This window comes from Periplaneta americana, chromosome 8 (assembly GCF_040183065.1).
Source record: "Periplaneta americana isolate PAMFEO1 chromosome 8, P.americana_PAMFEO1_priV1, whole genome shotgun sequence".
NCBI classification, from domain to species: Eukaryota; Metazoa; Arthropoda; class Insecta; order Blattodea; family Blattidae; genus Periplaneta; species Periplaneta americana.
The window spans coordinates 132830668-132852458 of NC_091124.1; the positions used below are offsets into that span (position 1 = coordinate 132830668).

The following is a 21791-nucleotide window of genomic DNA, read 5'->3' on the forward strand; positions in this document are numbered from 1 at the left end:
GCAATTAAGGTTCGTTTTCCGACCAAAGTCATCAGTAGGAACTTTTCAATCATGTGGCCTCCGCGATCTCCAGATTTCAATCCGGCCGACTTTTGGTTGTGGGGTTACCTTAATGAACGAGTTTTCCTCACACATCCAACAACCCTACTGCAACTGAAATATGCCATCTCGCAAGAAAATGTCAATATTCCAAGACATCATCTGCAAAATGCTGTCCCATGGTGTAGCAGACAGAATGCTGTACATTAAACAAGAGAACGGCGGAAATCTTCACAATGTTTTGTAAACCCCGTTGTTTGCCCAACACTGTGATGTTTTTGTTTTTTCCCTATCTCATATTATAATATTTATAGCGGTTTAATGTTTGAACTGACTTTTGAAATATCCTATACTCGTATATTATTTAAAGCAAATGTCGTGTAGCTTCTTGGAACATAATACCTCATTTATGTATTTTGTGGATCTGCTTGTCATAACTGTCTGTTACATGGTGTTGTTTCTTCAGCGATTTGTGCTTCTCTAGTCATTAGATTGTTATTCTTCAATCACTGATTGTACATGACTGCGGAGTTTTACAGATGGGTGGTAGAACAAGCACAGCTCTGTATTTTAAACGCATTTACACTCGGTTTTAGCCGTTCGAGCTGGGATACTTCCCTTGTCAGTTCTGTGTTAAAGTTGTTATCATTATGTGTTCTGTTTAGACTTCGTGCATTTGGTTTAGAATTTGTTAGTGAGTTGACGTGTTACTCAGTTCTGTGTTAAAATTGTTATCATTGTGTGTTTGGTTTAGAATTTGTTAGTGAGTTGACGTGTTACTCAGTTCTGTGTTAAAATTGTTATCATTGTGTGTTTGGTTTAGAATTTGTTAGTGAGTGATGTGCTGCTCAGTTCTGTGTTAAAGTTGTTATCATTATGTGTTCTGTATAGACTTCGTGCATTTGGTTTAGAATTTGTTAGTGACTTGACGTGTTACTCAGTTCTGTGTTAAAATTGTTATCATTGTGTTTGGTTTAGTATTTGTTAGTGAGTTGATGTGCTACTCAGTTCTGTGTTAAAGTTGTTATCATTGAAATGAAAAAAAAAAAAAAATTTTGCGTAAGTTACACAGTATTGGTTTGGTTTATAACAAGGAGTTTTTATGTACAATGCATATGTAAAATCGAACTTGTGCAGATCACTGGTAAGCTGATTAACAAGAAAATATCCTGGCAATTCTATAATGTTACAGTGGACCCCACAGTAGAGAATCTAAAAGAAAAAACTAGTTGGGAAAGTGCTTTAATCACATTTGAGGAACTTATGCATTTTTCTATGTAGATGAGAATGTGTCACTGCTGAGGGACACAATTTTTAAGAGTTCTTATAATGCGGGTTAGTGCTCATTGCTTCCAGTTACAAATATCAATTTGTGCTTTCAATAACAAAAGGATTACATTGTGATCTATTATTAGCGGTAATGTTGGCTCCCTTTTCTCGGTTGCAGTGTGAAGTATAGCACAACTATGGAATGGAGTCAGATGGCTAAAATGCAATTATTTGCTCTGCATACATTATATTGAAGCTTAATTTCTCCAGTATTTCAGAACAACTTCGAAATTTTTTGTTAGGAGTAACATTACTCAAGACTTGGTAGGTGTGCATATTTTTTGGTTCTTTGCAATTCATTTCCCCCAAACAACTGCATCAAAAACTAACTGAAGAATTTATATTTCCATACCAATGGCATGCGATGCAATTTTATGTGAGGGAAGCAATAATACAAATTTTTATATGTATAGTACAAAATTAATAGCAGCCAACTCACCTAAATATATTTGAAGACCAAAGCAATTCTCCTCTCTTTAGCAGCAAAATCATCTATGATCTGGGCATAGAAGTTCTCATTACTGTGAATGGTTTCCAGTAATTTCTTCTCTATAGAGAATAATGATAATCTGGATAGTCTGTTTTCTGCTTGAGAATGTCTGATGTAGATTTTCATTCTTTTTAGTGCAAAAAAAAAGAACGTTCAACCAAAGTACTACTTGCAGGAATTGTAACAATCAGTTTGCATAATTTTGTAAGTTGAAATAGCACACTGTCAATCTTGCTTTTAAGTAACACAAAAGTTCACTGGCATTTTTATTCTTCAAATCTTCATTACAATAACACACACTTAACTCACTTCTTAAATGAGGAAAATCGAAATGTTGACCATAAACTGTTTCAATGATGGAAAATCAATTTCAGGAAACTCTTTGTCACGATTCGGTTTTATTAATTCAAGAAATTTTAACTTCTCTACATTTTGAAACCTCATACCAATTTGATTGACGTTATCTAGAATTTCAAAATATACATTCTGAAGCATTTTTCTACATCTCATACATTATCCAGCCATGATTGCTTGCTCTGTGGTTCAGTTTATTCATCAGAAGAAGTTTCGAGAAATATTTTCTCGAACTCTCTGCTTCTGCAGGCTATATTTTCTTTAACTTCGGCCACTTTATGGATACAAAACGAGATGTCGTTTGATTTTGTTTGTAAAATTTAAAAAAGGGCAGTAGTTACTGAAAACAAATTTTTAAATACAGTAAGTAGAAAATTGAAGTTAAAATCCTTGAGAACAGAAAGAAATCCTCAAACAGCATTATCCCATCCATCTGGATTCTCTATTATATTTTCAAATATTGTGATTAATTCAGATTTATTCTCATACATGGTCTCTACAAGGTGATTGTTGTAGTTGCACTTTGTTGATGCGTCTTTTGAAAACCTCTTTTTCACTTTGTGGTCTAAATAATGAGCCCTCTTTGATGATTTTGAGAAAAAAAGAAGAAACTGTTAAGAGTTTTGAAAAATATGTTACATTCTTTAATGCGTGGCATGGGCTGTGAAAGCACAAGGTTAAGTTCATGAGCCATTCAATGAATGAATATGGCATCTGAAAACTTGTCTCTGACTTTATCTTGTAGCCTGTTAATTTCACTCAACATGATTGCTGCACTGTCATATGTTTGAGCCACTATTTTACTACCAAAATCATACTGAACAATACAGTTAATAACCCGATCAACTAATGCCGAAGCAGTTCAATCGGCACTTACTTCCGAGAATCCTACAAATTGTTCTTGTATTACTCCGTTGCTAGTTAAATATCTAAGTACAACTGAGAGTTGCGATTGGCTTTGAATATCAGTCGTGTCATCTACCATTATTTGAAGAAATGGGGCATTGTGGACTTCTTCACTAATTTCTGCTATAATTAGATTACTTATTGAGTCAATCAGATTGTTTTTAATTCGTCTAGATAAACCTGTAAATGCATACTATTCTTAATGTGTGCATTCAGTAGGGTCGTATTTCCTTAATAAATGAACTAATTCAACATAATTCCTCTGTCAACTGAATTATCACCTTCGTCGTGACCACACATGGTCAGTTTTCTCTTTCCTAAATGACAGACAGTATCAATTAAGCTTTTAACGATCCCTCTGGTTTCCTACACCTTCTCATTGCAGTGTATGTATGTACAGTATAACCTCGATTATCTGTCGCTTGATTATCCGACTGTCTTTCCGCTTCCCCCCTCCAGCAAAACTTCGATCTGCGTATGAGGCTACTAGTGTGAGTTACAATGATGATGGTGAAGGAAAAGAAAACGACTCGCGTGGAATCAAACTGTACTTTATCAAAAAATCTGATTTTTTTTTTTTTCAGAAAAAAAAAAACGAAAAAACTAGTTCAATTAGATTCCAAACGCTGATTTCATTACTGAAGCTAATGCAGATCAACGGCGTGGCTCAGTCAGTGAAGGCGCTTGCCTGCCGGTCTGAAGTTGCATTCGGACGCGGGTTCGATCCCCGCTTGGGCTGATTACCTGGTTGGGTTTTTTCCGAGGTTTTCCCCAACCGTAATGCGAATTCAAGGTAATCTATGGCGAATCCTCGGCCTCATCTCGCTAGCACCAATTTCATCGATGCTAAATAACTTAGTAGTTGATACAGCGTCGTTAAATAACCAAATAAAAAAATTCCAGTTTGACTCCAAAGGAGCAATTTATCACATTATCCGCAAAATTCTGCACCGAAACATAATTTAATCCCATATTTCATAATTTGGAGAAAGTGCAGTTTGATTCTAGGCGACTCATATAGTGCCTTAACCACGAGTTTCACTGCAAGGAGCAAGAAGATGACACTTCATTCTGGACATCGTTTACTTCAGAGAAATAGAAAGGACATAAAATATATCTGGTAGTAAAGTCCAGATAAAAGTGACAGACTTCTTTAAAGAAACATAAAAGTAATGTCAGAAGATGCAGAATGGATTATCCGTCTTTTTCGATTAACCGTTCCTCCCTTCCCCTTAATTCCGATGGATAATCGAGGTTCTACTGTATGTAATGTATCCATCCAATGCCTATCCACTTCACTTTACGTGATTTGGATTCTACATATTGTGGATAGTCTCGTTGCAGTGTTGCCAGGCACTTTTGATTGTCAAGTTGAAAATCAACTCTCGATATGCCAAACATTGCAAATTGTATTGCTGAAACAGTGTGAGACTGAGAGTTTTCATATCGTTTCAATGCTTTATGGAGTTTGTTTACATCATTGAAGCCAGTCTTGTTCTATACATTTTGTTTGTTATTAAATAAAAGACATGGCCAACAAAACAATTTCCATGTAATGTGGCAACCGCATAGCCGCTCTGTTTTACTACACTGCTCTAAATTTAACTTTCTCATGTATGATTTGTTTGTACGTACTTTAAGTTCTTTCAGATTGCACATTGGTCTAATTTCAAAAATTATTTTTTTCTTTTCAGAAAAGTCCTGAAAACCAAACCCATGTTTTAAAAGTTTTTGTATTTGAAAGTTACGCTCAGGAAGTTGAGATTCCATTGTTATTAGAAATTGCTTCAACACCTCCCATCTCCTCTTTTCACAGTAGTGGCGAAGCTAGTTGTAATTTACTGGGGAGTCTGAGGCTTACTTTAGATCTTTTTGTAGATTAACTCCATACGATGCTCTTTCCTCTCTACAAATACATCAACAACACGATCTCTGAATCTCTGATTCTTAGAAAGCTCATTCAATAGAGATTTCTGTATTCCAGGTGTATGCAAGTTGCTTAGAGCGTATTCCGAATCTCACCGGTGAGCAATCCGATGGCATCACTGTGTTCTGAATTCCACCGATGACGTCATTGATGCTCCACCGGTGTCGCACCGGTGCCATCAACTTGCAGAGGTGGTAGCAGTCTCCATCAACTGCCATCAGTGAATCTGATTGGTTCTTGTATAGGGCGGGAATTAGCAGACGAATAACATTGTGCACTGTTGTGTCATGGCGGTGTGTTCTGCTTTAATTCTGCTGTATTGTTTGTAATGAGCAGAACGTAAAAACAATATGTTAATGGCTTATGAGCAAACATGTCAACGGACCCGTTATTACTACTGGTTCAAGAAATAAATTGTTTATGCTCTCTTTTCTTTGAACGAGATGGGAGTACGAAAATTTCGCAAAATTTTGCTAGCGTAGCACAGAGAACAACTTGTACAGTCGCCATGACAGCCATCGATCCTTCCAGCAGTTTTGTTCCTTATTTCACTGCAACGTGACGTCATTGATGCCACCGGACCGGTGAGATTCGGAATACGCTGTTAGTCTAATGTTTTTCATAGAGTTCCTTAAGAATGCTTTGATGTATTTTAATATGCTCATATTTCTTTCACTGGAACATGTTGTCATAAGAAATGTGAGGACTAAACGAATTAGACATTTTGTCTTTTCATAAACCTTATCAAAACCATTATCTGAAATAATTCACAGTAGCATTTGTAATAGTATCGGAGTACACAAGTTCATGGATACATTTTCAACAGTTGCTTCAAGGAATTTTGCAATGGCATCCTGGTTCAGGTGGATGTTTTTCAATTTTTGCACAGAATGCTGCTTTGGTAACTGAGGCAGTAAAGAATCCTTTCCAAACTACTTCGTCTACCAGAGCATGTTTTGAGTTCCCCAAGTCTTCTTACATAGCTCTCAAATGTTAGAGGGATGCAGGGCTCTTTCCTAGAGTTGCTGCAGTGAGAGATAACGTGACTATTTCGGAGTTACATACTGACAGTATCTGGGATGATGTAATCTTTACAGATGAAGTCACATTTTTGTTTTTTCTGAAAAAAATCAGGCCAAAAATAGTCTTTCGTCCTCATGTGTCACATGACGACCCAAAAAATATGACATCATGCTTTCACAGTGGCTGTCATAGTATTTCCTACTGAGGGTGGATGTCATGTCAAGGACATGGTGTATTGTGGAAAGTCAAAGGCAAGCTGGATGGACCTCAATACATATATTGAATAATATAATACTTCTTTCCATAAGGATGATAACCTGATGTAATTATTTAATTCCAGCAGGATATTTATCCTGTTCACAGTTTTTATGTAGTCCGAGACTGCTTTGTCGCTGATCTGTTGGCTTAACTGCCTAACTCTCCAGATCTCAGTTCCATCAAGAATGTGTGCCCGAAAGTGAAGTCCCATATATCATTCAAGTGGCCCAAAGATGATCCTGTCGATTCCATGCCCAATAGACTGCAGGGAGTTTTTTCTGGTTATTTAAGGATGCTGTATCAAGTACTAGGTCATTTAGCATCGATAGGATTGCTGATAGCGAGAGGGTATCTGGCGATATGAGGCCAAGAATTCGCCTTACTGTTGGGGAAAACCTCGGAAAAAACCCAACCAGGTAATCAGCCCAAGTGGGAATCGAACCCTCTTCCAAGTGCAACTTCAGATTGTCAGACAAGTGTCTCAGCCGACTGAGCCATGCCAGTGGCTGCGAGGAGTTGTTGCAGCATAAGGTTTACAGATCTATTAAATTTGTGTCAAATTTGAAAATAGCCTGCTTTATTTTATTTTAATGCCCCTTTCTAGTTCCATCATTTGATAATACAATATTTTTTTCCTGCCTATCTTTTCTCAAGGAAATTGCAATTTAGTTCTGAAACAAGACTCCTGGGTGTATAATTATTCAATCACAATAACTATTCGATTATGAACTAAAAATCGTTGAAGTAAGTAATATGAGGCCTATAAAAGAAATATAAAAATTTCTTTCAAGTAACCGGGATCAAAATCCAGGTCTAAGACTTACAAGTCATGCGTTTAACACCTTGTACACAATAGATCTATTGTCTGCCATGTTAAAATGAAATGCACTCTTTTCCATTGGCCACGACTGCATGCGCTGTAGTTGCAATGGCTCTTTATTTCATATTAAATCTTTATTTTTAACTAGATTTATTATGTGATGATGCAGATTTTCTTTTCTTTTTCTTGCTCTTCTTTTTTAGGAGATTGCAGTTCTGTAACTAAAGTTCTTGGTGTAAAATTATCAGTTGTCTACCATAATTTCCCAATTATTAAGTCATAATTCATTAAAATCAGTAATAAGTGTTTAAAAGATATAAAAATGTTTTACAAATAAAGTGAATTCGAGCTCCTGACGTTATGATTATAAGCCATACTTTTTAACCACTCATACACAATAAAGTTATGGATTATCATCCTTGAATGAAATAAATGCTTTGCATCAGCTGTATTGCTAGTAAAATGACACTGAAATTAAATAAACTCACGTGTGTGAACACAGAGTACACAATGATTTCTGAGCTATTCTGAAGTGGGATTTTGTCTCAGAACAGCAACCAATTTCTGTGTCAAGGTGTACATCCACCACTGCTTCTCTTATTGTTTGGTTGTTAGCTTCCATTCCTCTTCTTGCTAGCTTTGACCATGATCTGTATTAATACTATTTTTCATTAAAATTATGAAATAAGAGTAATTATGTGCATTTCATGTGTATTGTAGCGTACAGCTGTGTTTAAATGGATTGGAGCTATCGTTTTGGATTTGGGACATGAAGGACTTCCTCAGTTTGCCTACCAACTGCTTGCGCCACTATCTCGCGAATTAGTCAGTAATGATGAATCTGACTCAGGCAAACATTTGTCTCAATTGGCAAAACAAGTTTCTGACTTAATAAAGAAAAAGTTGGGAATGGAGATATATTTGCAGCATCTTTCTCGTCTGCAAATCAATTTGGCTGCAAGACGAGCAAACCGCAAGAAACAGCAAGCACAAGAAGTAAGTACATTCGATATGTCTCAAATATAAGAGATAAGCATATTTTCAGCTGTAACTTCCCTAAAACATTTATTTAAACATCTTATCTACAAGAAACAGGAATAATTGGTGCTTTGAACCACTCAGTATAAAGTATTCTAGGAATTGTAGAAACTATAATATATACATTATGTTCAGTGCAGTGTGTCTGTACATGTAGGGAGGGTTGTGTATGTACGTGTGTGTTTGCATGTGGGCTCGTGTATGCATAGATATGTGTATGTGTGCATATGTAGACACACAAAACTCATTACATCCTTTAGCCATTTAACTACATTGCATTTACATATTCTTAATACCCATTAAATATACTGTAACAAACACATGTTAATAATAAATTTTCACAAACACACAATACAATATTTTCACAAAATCACAATAATATATTTTTAAGTAATGTAATTAAATTTACATATTTTTCATGTTACAAGCTCAATTTCAATTGAGATACCAATCAATTTCATTTACTGTAATTTACTAATGCTAGTGCCACACCCCACTGCTGTGACCATATCTTATACCAGATTTGATCATTTTCATTCATTCATTTTTCTGCCCAAGGGTAGGTCCTTCACTGTAAACCCAGAATTCTCCAATCTTTCCTCTTTTCCTCCTTCCTCTTCGTCTCTGCATATGATCCACATATCTTAATGTTGTCTGTCATTTGATATTCTTTTCTGCCCCGAACATTTTTCCCATTCACAATAAAATTTCTTCCAGTGCATCCTACAGTAGGCACTTTCTACTTACCCAGTGACCCAGCCTATTTCTTTTCCTTGTCATTTTCTTCATTATTCTTTCTTCACACAGTCTATCTAGTACAGCTTTTTTTTTTTTATTTTGTCTGTCCATGTCACATGCTCTGTTCTTCTCTATATTTACATTTCAAATGCTTCTAGTAGTTTTTTTTTACTTCATCGTAGATATCCATGTTTGTGTCCAATACAGTGTCACACTCCACACAAAGCACTTCACCAGTTTCTTTCTTAGTTCCTTTTCCAAAGGTTTACAGAAAATGCTCCTTGTTCTTTCCTTTACCATTCCTATCCTTTTGACTTCCTGGCTCATGTTATTGCTTATAGTACACACCAAGTATTTGAAGCTATCCACTTGTTCTACTACCTAATTTCGAATTGGCATGTTTGTCTCCTTAATTTTTCTTCTGATAATTATGATCTTTGTCTTGTTTGCATTTAACTTTATCACATACTGCGTACAGCTGTCATTTAGCTTCATTAGCATATATCTTACAGTAGTATCAGTTAACAATGCAATACATTGACAGCAAATAATATGCACTTCATTCTTCTTCCTTTTACATAATCCCTTCCATGTTCTGAAAACACTTCTTCACTAAATCCTCCAAGTAGATGTTAAACAGGATAGTTGATAAAGGACATCCTCATTATATCCGTTTCCCTGTTCCACTTCCATTTGACATTTTCTCTCCTATCCTGACTTTTACTCGTTTCATATAAAGATTACTTAATAGCTTCCTCACTTTCGACTCTGCACCAGTTTTCTTCAGGATCCCAGTAAGTTTATTCCATTCCACTTTGTCAAAAGCTTCATCCAGGTCCACAAAATACCACATACATTTTCTTATTTTTCTCTATGTATCTTTCACTGATTGTTCACAACAGTCCAATTGTATCTCTCATACCTTTTCCCTTCCTGGATCCAAATTGCTCTTTTTCCAACTCTCCTTCCATCTTAGAATATAAACATTGATTCATTATTCGCAGGAAAATCTTCACCAAGTGCAATATCAGACTAATAGTCCTGAACTCATTACATTTCTTGGCATTATTTTTCTTAGATATTGGCAGCAACACTGGATTTCCAGTTCTTATTTGTGGTTCCCAAACATTTTACTTCATGGTACATTAAATAATATCTCCCTTTTTTCTCTAGATTCTCTATTTCTTCACATTTATGTTCCATCCAGTCTTCCTTTGCTTTATCAATTTCTCCTTTTATTTCATTGTTTATTTTTCCATAGTTTCTTCTACCTTCTTCTGAGTTGGTGTTTTTCCATTTTACCATCTCCTCCAACATTTTTCTTGTGACCCAAGATTTCTTAATATTCGTACTTTCTCTGTAGGGTAAACATTGGTAATTTCGTGATGATTTCATGAAAATGTGTAAATATATCCTTATTCCGATTTTTTCATCTAAAAGACGATAACTTACTGTACAAATCTGGAGACGTAAAAGATTGGACACGTTCTTGAATAAGGGCCAAAAACCACTTTTACAACTTAAGCTAAATGGTTGGTTATTTCGTGATAACGTTAGTAATTTCGTGATATTACATTGATAATTTCATGAGCGGTAGAAGAATTGTGGAAAAATTCATTAAAGTCAAATGAAATTCTCATTTATTGTTACAAGACTTCAAACATAATAATTCCGTCTAATACTCATAGCAAGAAAACATAGAAATACATATCAGCACATAATGAGAATGAAATCGAAGTAAAAATTGAAATTAAAAAGGGATCTTCTTTGCCCTGAAATGGCGAACACTTTTATTACGGACTTTACTATAGCTTATATTACTAGGGTGACTCCAAAAGTAATGCATAACATTTGTTTAAAAATTATATTTTTATCCTACAGCTTTGCTATTTTCACAGAATGTAGATACATCCTTCAGGTACAAAATGTCACTTTTCCACATAATTCCCATCCCTTTCAACTGCCTTACGTAACCTAGGAATGAGGGCCTGTAGACCAGCACGTTAAAAGTCTGGACTAACACATCTGAGCCACTATTTAGCAATGTGTACAAGGGAGTCATCTTCTAACCTCGTTCCGTGAAGGGATCCTTCATTTTACCAAAGAGATGGTAATTGCCAGTTCAGGACTGTGAGGTGGATGTTTCAGTGTTGTCTATCCGAATTTTCTGATCTGGTCTGTGGTCTTGTGACTGACATATGGCTGTGCGTTGTCGTGCAATAGCAGAACATCCTGCTTCTCCCGATGTTGTCGAACACAACTCAGTCGAGCTTGAAGTTTCTTGAGAGTTGCCACATACGCGTCAGAATTAATGATGGTTCCGTGTAGCATGATGTCCAAAACCAAGAGTCCTTCTGAATCGAAAAACACAGTAGCCATAACTTTTCCTGCCAAAGGTGCAGTTTTGAATTTCTATTTCTTTGGTGAATTTGCATGATGCCACTCCATTGTCTGCTTCTGTCTACGGCCCAAAATGGTGGAGCCATGTTTCATCTTCTGTCATAATTCTTGCAAGTAAGTCATCTAGCACTTATCATTGGCACTTAGCATGATAGCAAATGAAACAGAAGCTACACTGAACCCATTGCGTCCTCCTTTTCTTTTTTGTTATCACATCTTATCTTCAGATTTCTAAAATTCGTATTGTAATACAATTTTTAAAATACTATAAACTGTAACACTTAATACTCAACAAAATTTCGCCTTAAACAGGTAAGATTTCTACCAGTGAAGGTAAGCCTATAAGGCGACTACAGCTGTATGTGAAATTCCAAAAATATTTTCTAAAATTTCATTAAGGTATAATAAATCATTGTACCAAATATCATGTGCTTACCTTTAGTAATAAGCCTATAATGTAATTATAAACATTCACAAAATTTGTACGCCTGAGAAGTCGACGCTAACTTGCCCTCTCCAAACATAAAAGGTCACTGAAGCAGCTACAATAGTCACACAAAGCGTAACTGTATGTTTCTGGAAACCGGACAACATATCGTCGTTAAGATAGCAAAACCTCGTATCTCAAAAATTGACGATTTTGAGCTCTGAGTTTCATGATGTTAAACAACACGTGCCGCACAAGATGCAAGAACCCGCATCTCAATATGTTGAATAATAGCAGCACAATGTAGATGTATCAAAACCTTGTATCTCGCGATGTTTATACTTTAAGGTGTTAAAACTCGTATCTCAACATACATGTTTATCGCACAACAATTGGCCATTCTATGCTCCAGTTTTAAGATTCCATAACTCGTATCTCATCATTCCAATTTACCGCGTTATGATTTGCCGCGCTTTTCTGTTATTACATTATTGAATTTATTCATGGAAGTTAATAGAACTGTTTAGTAATCGAAAATCTATTAAAACTATTAATTTTGTGTCCATCATATATTATATTATGCGAAAGCGAATTAATCTCTGAAGTGAACAACAGCAGCTGGTTACACATTAGAGATGGTAAGTAAATAGATCACTTGAAATACTAATTCAGAATCTGTTAGCAAAGTAAGGTTAGTTATCCTACGAAACACTATCCACGTTATTATTTACACTCATTAATTATATAATCAGCACATTACAGTTTGTAGGTAAATTATTTCTAAAGTAAGACTAAAGTGTCTGAATTACAAATAAAACCCAAAGTATTGTACTTTCAAAATGGAAAGTTGTATATCTGGATATCAAGAATTCTACTTATTTCAGGATAAGGAATTACAACCAAACACACGTTATCAATCAAGAGGGAGAAATATTCTTGAAATGACACTGCAATTAACTGGAGAATTATCCACATCAGTGAAATCTCCAGTATTGTCACCTCTGTTGCCAATGCTGCCGATACTACCACCAGGACCACCTCCATCATCATCACCACCACCAGAACCAGCAGCAGCAGCACCAACAGCAGCACCATAACCACCACCACCATAACCACCACCACCACCACCATAACCACCACCACCACCACCACCACCGACAACAAAAACAGGTACAAAGGATTATAATACTTCAGTTATGAGCCAGATAGAAGGTAGCGATTTTGAAGACTCGAGCTCAAGTTTTGAGCCTAGCAGTGACACTATGTCTGAAGAATCAGATGTTGATGATCCAGCGCCCAGAAGAAAAAGGAGGAAGAAAATTAGTTATACAAGATCGAAGAATACCACAAGTAAGGAAACTGATCATAAAAGAGACCATAATCTAGGAGAAAATGAAAATGAGGGTATAACAGATAAATTTATTCTGTTAGAAAACGAGAGCTTTGATGTAGGCATAAGAGATCACTCACTAATGCATATTGACAGTCATAAAGAACAGGAACTTGTAAATGTTACAGAAGGAGTTGTGAAAATTAAAAAACGTGCTCAAAAAGGAAAAGCAGACCCCATACTGTGGAAAAGAAATAAAACAAAAAATTTTAGAATGAAAGGTGAAGAATATAAGAGCCTTAGTAAAAAAAAAAAAAAGGAAGGCAAAATAGAAATAACAAGAGAGCCTCGTCAAATTGGACCGCGGTGCTCATCCCAATTATGTTTAAGATCAAAAAACAAAAGAAAGTGCTCTTCCATAACTGACGAGAACCGAACTGAAATATTTAAATTTTTCTGGTCACACATGAATTGGGATCAAAGAAAAATTTATGTTGCTACTCTGGTAAACAGGAAAGATGTTAAACAAAAAACAACAATAGGAGAATCAAGAAGAAAATGCAGTTTCCAGTACAATTTAAAAATAAAGGATAATGTAATACCTGTGTGCAAGGAAATGTTCCTTTCAACGTTAGGGATTGGTGAATGGTCGGTCAGCAGTTGGGTCAAAGACACAGCAGAGGGAGATTCAAAATCAAAGGAAGTTCGTAAAGATGGAAATAGCTTAATGAAAAATAATGTTTCTAAATTTCTTGATAAAATTTCGAAATTGCCATCCCATTATTGCAGATCATCTACTTCCAAGCTTTATTTGGAGCCACATTTCTCATCATTCAGTGAACTTTTAGAGTATTTAAAGAAGAGTGCAACAGCTGCAATAATATTCAACCTGTGGCTGGTAGAGACTTATTTGTGAAACTCATTAAGGAACACAACATTGCCCTTTTCAAACCAAAGAAAGATGAGTGTGATCTGTGCCTTTCTTATAAACTACACAATGTTTCAGATGATGATTATAATGCACATCAGTTGAAGAAAGAGAGAGCAAGACAGGAAAAATCTGTAGACAAAAAGGAAGCAGAAGAAGGTAAATGCTGTGTGTTTACCATGGATGTTCAAGCGGTTCAGCTAGTTCCTGCTACTCAAGCCGTTCTATGTATTTTAAACAGAAATTAGCATGTCATAATTTCACAATTTACAATTTAGGAGACGGATCTGTAGTATGTTATGTTTGGCATGAAGGTGAAGGAGGACTGGACGCCAACGTGTTTGCAACAAGCATTGCAAATTTCTTGGACACAGAAATAAAAGACTGCGGTAAAAATAAAAACAAAATATTTTACAGTGATGGCTGCTGTGCCCAAAATAGAAATGCAGTCGTCTCTAATGTATTGCAACATTATAGCGTTGCCAGTGGAACAACGATTATGCAGAAATACTTGGTGAGAGGGCATACCCAAATGGAATGCGACAGCGTCCATTCTACAATTGAAAGAAAGAAAAACAGGGATCTGTACTCCCCAGCCAGTTATGTTCAAATGATAAAAGAAGCACGATGTGGTAAACAAGGGCAGTACAAAGTGAAATATTTGTGTCATGAGTTTTTCAAGGATTACTCTGAAATTCAGTTCTACAAGTCAATACGTCCAGGAAATAAAGTTGGTGAGCCGTGTGTTACTGACATTTCTGCACTGAAGTATACTCCAAATATTGGTATTTTATACAAGTTGAATTTTGACAACGATTTGAAATTAATTCCTAGACGCCCAAATACAATCATCGGAAGTGAGAAACAACTTTATGCTGGACCTATTCCTATTTCTACACAAAAATACGTCGACCTGATGTCTTTAAAGCTGGTTATTCCAAGAGAGTATCATCCATTTTACAAGGGTCTTCATAAATAATTCAGTAGATAAAGGACATAAAATGTGTAATACTTACTATTGTGTTCTTGTAGGCATACTGCATTACTGTATTTGAATTATATTAAGTTCCTCCAATTAAACTTGGGTTAAATTAAGATATGTTAAATTGTTTATTTCCTTCCTTTCGCTATGAGATCGATTTTCAGTAAAATGCAAAAACTCGTAACTTTATCTTTTTTCAAAGTTGTTTGTGTTAAAACCTCGTATCTCACAAAAAGGCCCCATAATTTATTTATAATGCGTAGTTAATATGAATTATATACATTCAACATTTGGTTTAATAGTAGATATTAAACAATATTGGTGTCACACAGATTGAATCAAAATTGTGGATATGAGACAGTTTTTTCAGTTTCCTGAAAATTGTGGGTTTTTGAGATACGAGGTTTTGCTATCTTAACGACGATATGCAATCCCTTGGCGGAAATTTGAATCTCATAAGGCCATTGGTTAGTTCACGAAAGAGCCAAACGAAATAACCACTGCCACCAAATTACCAAGGTTTACCCTATCCTACTGTTTCTTCTGCTGTTATCTGTATGCAGCTTTTTAGATGAGTCCAGCATTCTTTAGTGTTTTGAGGCTGGATTCTAATTTAGCATTTTTATCTTGAAAATTTGCTTCAAATTTTATTCTTTCCTCTTCATTCTTCTGTTTTTCTATGTCCAATTTCTTTGTCACCTATCTTCCTCTTATCTTCTTCAGACGAATATCTACTTCACCTATCAGTGAAACATGATCTGATTTATTATCTGCACTTGGTAGAGCCCTTCCATTTTTTAAGCAATTTAGGAATCTTTTTTATACCAGTTTATAGTCTGTCTCATATCTCCTATCGTTCCTATCATCCATATCCACGTGTATCTTCTTCTTTTATGTTGTTGGAATAATGTATTTCCAACAGTCATTGCATTCCTTTTACAGAAGTTCACCAAAGATTCTTCTCTGTTATTTCTTTTTCCCAATCCTTGCTTTCCAGCTGTTCTTCCATCTTGTCCTTCTCCTATTACTGTGTTCCAGTTGTCTATTAGGATAGGATGTCCATTTTGGTTTTATGAAAAAAGGGGACATGTACAAAATGTTTAAAGAAAAACCTGGGACATTTGCAAAAAGGGGGGGGGGGGCAGAAATTTTATTGACCATACTTTTATTGAATATTCACATTTACTTTTGTATGCTGCATTGAAATGACCCCAAATGACTTCTGTTTCTTCTTCATTTATTCAGCAGAGATAGATGCCTCTTTGTCGCTGTACTTTTCTGTTTTGTGTACTTTATCAAGAAGTGCTGTTTGCTTTGACAATGAGCAAGGCCTTGACTGCTTCAACTTTCATCCTGTTTTTATCCTTTGACCATAGACTGTTTGTTAGGGAAAAACACATGTTCCACAGCATCATTTGACCCAGGAATTGCCAGACAAAATCCTACCAATTGAACCATGTTCTGAATGTTAATGTTTTTACTATTGAAATAGACAAACATTTTACACCACTTTTCACAAACATTTTCACTTTTTATTTCATCACTGTCTTCGATTTTACTGTTTAGATAGCTCTGGACACATGAAAATTTATCAAACAATTCGTCTTCATCAAGAGAAATGCTTGGTACAAAACTTTTAACAAAAGCACAATAATTCAGAATATTCTTCTACTTCATCTGCTCCTTTTCCAATAACATCCAATCGAAGGCTTTCAATGGTGTGAGAAATGATAAACATCATTCATTAATGTACTCAATGCAGAAGTCATAGAAGACATCAGCATAACTGTGAAATTCTTCCAAAGTAATTTTCCCCTTTTCTTCCAGCTGTCTTAGTTGATTAAATACTGCAGAAGTTTTTCTGCACTGCAATTTATCCAATAATTTGTTTATTTCTTGATAGACTTCCACTATTGTAATTTGTTTTTCAAGACTTTTAATTGTTGTGGAGAAAGGTTTTAGCTGGCTGATAAGAAAATGCAGAAGAGTAATGGAAAGAGGATTTTCAAAGAATTGTTTGAAGATAACAGGACACTTATCAATTGGAAAAAAAAATAGGACTTCAAAGCAGGAAATATGTCTATAATTCTTTCCAATGCTGGTAACAGGGATAATCATCTTGTCTTGCTGTGGTCGAGTACAGTTTTAGATTCAGTGCAGTAAACTCACAGAATGAATTGAGAGATTCAACCCTTACTATATAAATGTGGAAGTGCTGATAGATTTTGTTCACAGTTAACTGACAACTGATTGGTAAGCAATCTAAACCAGTTTGTAACGAAAGAATTGTGCACTACATGTGCAGGGCAGCCAACACTTTTTTTATTGCAGTTTATAGAATAAATTGTTTTTCCCTTTCCTCTCTTTACCACCAAAATTGGTGTTCGTATTGTGTGCAGAAATTGCAATTACCTTTTCCTCAAGTTCATTTTTCTTTAAAACTTTCGACACAATTCTGCAGTAAATCTGAAGTTTCCCAAGATAAATAAAGTAATTCTAGCACTTTGATCATGACATCATTTTCAGGATGAAAATATCTGACTAGGAGAGGAACCAACTTCAAATCCAGATGATTAGATGTATCGATCATTACTGAAATGAATTGAGCACATTTCAGTTCATCCAAAACCTCCTGAGCTGCATACGGTGCAATAACATTATAAATTATTGCTTTACATTTTGTGTGACCACACATGAATTTAGGATTGAAAAGTTTATTTACTATAGAACAATCTATTGACCTGAAACTATGATTATGCATTGCACTAAAGTATGCAAAAGTAGCTTTTTGTGCTGCCAGCTGCCTATCCATTTCAGTCACTGTTTTTAAGAATAACTAATCACTCATGGTTTTATTTGCACTTTTTTGTTTGAATACCCATGCAATGTTTTTTTGTCTTAACGTGATTCTCAATATCAGATCCACCACCATGTCCAATATCAAACTTCAGTTTGCACAACGTACATTCTACAGTCTCTCCATTACTGGCGATAAAAGGAAACTCACTTTTTATCTTGCTATTGAAACAACACCTTCGTTTTGGCATGTTAAAACACAGAAACAGTAATTGCAGAGATTTAAAAAGCTCAATGTAATTGTTCAAATCCGAACACTACGTCTACCTATATCTATCAGAAGAACGAAACAGGATGTTGTTACAATTCAAACCAACCAGATAAAAAATCGAAAAACATATCCATACTGATGCTACCAACTGCTAAAAACATATGTCAGTAAAAGCCAAAGATTATTATAGCTCAACAATTCTATATGTCCTAGAAGTTCCATTTCCAAGCCTATAATGTATTTGGACAACAAGTTACCTGCAAACTACAAACCAAATCATTTTGCAGTGTAAAATATATTGACAAAGCATCATTACAAAAAAGCGGGACATTCGATTGTCCCCAGAGAATTTTTTGGGACAGTGAGACATTTTGCCAAAAAATGGGACTGTCCAGGGAAAAAAGATGAATGAATGGACACCCTATATTAGGATTATGCATTCTCTTTTCTTATCCTTCTCAAGGGTCATTCCACTGTCACATATGGGAAAGTTGCTGATTATTTTCTTCCTCTCATCTTCCTATCATGTATTACAGTCTCACTCCATCATTTCAGTGGATGGCCCAAAGACCACAATTTTATTTTGAAATAATTACCTTAACAGCTACTAAAATAGTTGCAACAAAATTTGGCTTGTTATGAGACTTAGCAGGACACTTCAGGAGATTGAATGCATTTAGATCCTTAGTGCAAGCCGTATTACTGGGGTTACTTAATATTTTATTAGCCATATGGGACACTCAAAGTCCATCATCATATTACTTTTGTAACACTACTATCAAAATTCAGTCAACTATCAATGTTAAAAATTTGACAAATTTTTTATGTTTTCATTGTGAAGTTTGGTTATCAACTAGTCCATTCAGATTAACTTCTTGCACTTCAAAAGAGTAGAATTTACTTTTGTGTTGTCACATTTGGGACATCGGCTGTCACATATGGGACTTGTGCACTAAAGTATAAAAAATGAAATCAAAAACATGGTTTCTTGGCATTATCAAAGCATTTAGTTAGACAGCAACACATTTAACATATAACAAACAATAGTGTGACAACATTAGCATTAAATATTACAGATTCTAAAATTTGAAACTTTCTCTTGTTCACCTGTTTGGATAAATTAATCTTTTCTACAATATCCTCCAGATCATAGATGATGCAGTCTTGATCCTTTGGCCATTTGTACTCCCCAATGCAAAACTCGTGCATAACTGACACTTCAGTTGTGTTACCTGAATGACTCTATTACCTGGCCTGAGTATACTTGCTCTTCATATGTAACAGTTACCCATTCTCCTACATTAAGTGACATCTTCATCTGTGGATCACTTCTTACTTGAATTTCTTCTGACAGGGCATGTATTTTGCAACTTACATTTATGTCACTACATGTCATGACATAAAGGGTAGAAATACCTGGTGTTGCGACCACTGTGTTCCACTGATTTGCATAATATAAAAGTCTATGTGCTATTAAATCTAAAAATCTTCAAAATATGCATTATGCATGAATTTACTCCCAAAAAAGCCAAAACGTGCAAACATGCATGGAAAAAGTGCGGTTATTTGGAATCAACAAGTCATAAAACGAATATTTTCAAAGTTTGAGAAGTGTAACAAGCTTATAATATGAAAACATACATTTGCATAGAAATCCGGGCTTTAGCCATGAGCATGCGCACATCGAATTTACTGTGTATAAAATTGAAGTGTACATGTTCATGACAGTTTCAAACCGTTGAAAACTTCTGCAGAAACAAATCTATAGTAAACAGTCTCTTAACAATCCTGCTTACAAATCATATTCTTTCTTCACAGCCGTAATTAGTTTTTCAACTGCTTGAAATATTGCATTTCTTTCTCGTGTTTAGAAAAGCAGCAAGTTTGCCATTAAGACTTCGAAAATATGTAACAGTTGTGCTTCCATACAGAAAACTAATTAATGTCGCATTGAAGTACCGTTTATAGATTCTTTGTCCTGCTTCAGACACATGCATTTGTTTACATGTAGAATCATTTTGTATGGAATGAAAATTAGCTTTAGCAGGGGGAGGGGTATATTATCGAATATTTGTCTGTTTCCTCCTGCTTTTCTCTACTTTCTGCTACCTATTAAATTGCAACATTTAATAATCAGCAGTTATTAGTGTTAGTAATTTGCTAAAGCCATAGTCAGGTCAATTTTTCAGATTCATTTTCCATTATTATCAATTATTATCAATATAACAGTTAAAAATTGTTGGTGGTAAATTATATTTTGCCTTACAACTAGCTATACGAACACTATACAGTTTTCTATTTGTGGAAAAAATATGCAAAATAAACTATAATTGCATTTCCAATCTGGAAAGCATAGGGCCTAAATGAAAGTGCGCCACTGAATGCTGTTCTCTGCCAAAATCAGCCCAGCTTTTGCCTTGTTGTTTGGCTTCCTTTCTTACAGTATTTCACCAAGTAATTTTTGGTCTCCTATTTCCTGTTTCTCCTTGAGGGTTCCAGTCTAGGTAAATAAATTATAATGATGCAGGTGAAATAATTTGTTTCATGATGTTTTAACTATATGGAGAACAGTTAATTTCTCTATAAAATATGCGTTTTTTCCCCCTCTCCTCTAGGTATTGACTGAACCAGAGAGAGCAGCTAAGCGTAAAATAAAGAAACATTTGAAGAAAAGGGAAAGCAAGAAGAAAAAGATTGAGAAAATGAAAGGAAAGAAATTTAGAAAGACTAAGATAAGGGACTTTCATATTGAAGACATGTGAAATAAGATTATTTATAGGCCTACATTGTCAATAAAAAGTGTCAATATCTGTATATTGTGTAAAGAAACTAAGAAGCAATGTATTGTATAACATGATATTATTCTGGTCATAATATATTGTGTATTTTACATTTCACTTTCAATTATTCTTTCTCACAAAAACATTGTGTGTGTTATTATTACTAAGTACAGTACATACTGTAATAATAAATTATTTATTTACAAAGAGTGATTTCGAGTGAATCTGAATAATGGCCCCTTGACACAGAATGGAACAGGCAGTATTAAAACTACAATGACAATAATGTATTGAGCCACACAATCTTGTGAACTGAAAAAAGGGAAAACAGAACAAGTCCCAAAGGTTAGTTCATCCTATGCTTTTCTGCACGTGAGCGCTTTAAATTTACAGTCTTTTGCTGTTTTAAATATGATATAACTACAGTAGGGAGAAATGAGTACAGTGAGACAGGGAGAATGGTGAGACATTATTTATTAGATGGTACATTTTTATGTTGAGATGTTGGTAACAGTGAAGTTGTATGTTGCATGAGTAGAGTAACAGTATTTTCATACTTGATTTGATTGTAGTTATAAAGATGAGTGATAAAAAATAATTCGTAATTTTTCACTCTAGAAGTAAAATTTTGGCTTGTGTTTAATGAAGCTTATATTGGATATACAAATGAGATAGAAATATGAATGTTTCGTTAACTAATACTATGGTATTTGAGGTTATGTTTGGCTAAGTTTCGTCTTTCTTGTTTCAATTTTTAAGTGATAGCGCCATTTTTAAACAAACAATGCGTAAAGGCAACAATGAGACATGCCATTGAAGGGTACATTGAGACGTCTCACTGTTCCCCATGTACTAATGATTTGCAATAACAAACTAATTATATTACATTTACTGGTAACTAACATTAAAAATGAACATACTACTAACCAATTTAGGAATTTTAGCTTAAAATAAT

The 21791-nt window shown here is 35.0% G+C and overlaps 1 protein-coding gene across 5 annotated transcripts in view; it reads left to right on the forward strand.

Moving 5' to 3' along the window:
• LOC138705059 (small subunit processome component 20 homolog) overlaps positions 1-21047 on the forward strand; it is a 297829-nt gene extending 276782 nt beyond the window's left edge. For 4 of the 5 annotated variants that reach the window (XM_069833643.1, XM_069833645.1, XM_069833647.1 and 1 more), the window contains 2 exons: positions 7867-8142; positions 20672-21047. In XM_069833643.1, coding sequence (XP_069689744.1) covers positions 7867-8142; positions 20672-20818 — 423 coding nt within the window. In that variant the 3' untranslated portion in view covers positions 20819-21047. The other variant, XM_069833644.1, reaches the window with a different exon arrangement.
• The last annotated feature ends 744 nt before the right edge of the window (positions 21048-21791 follow it).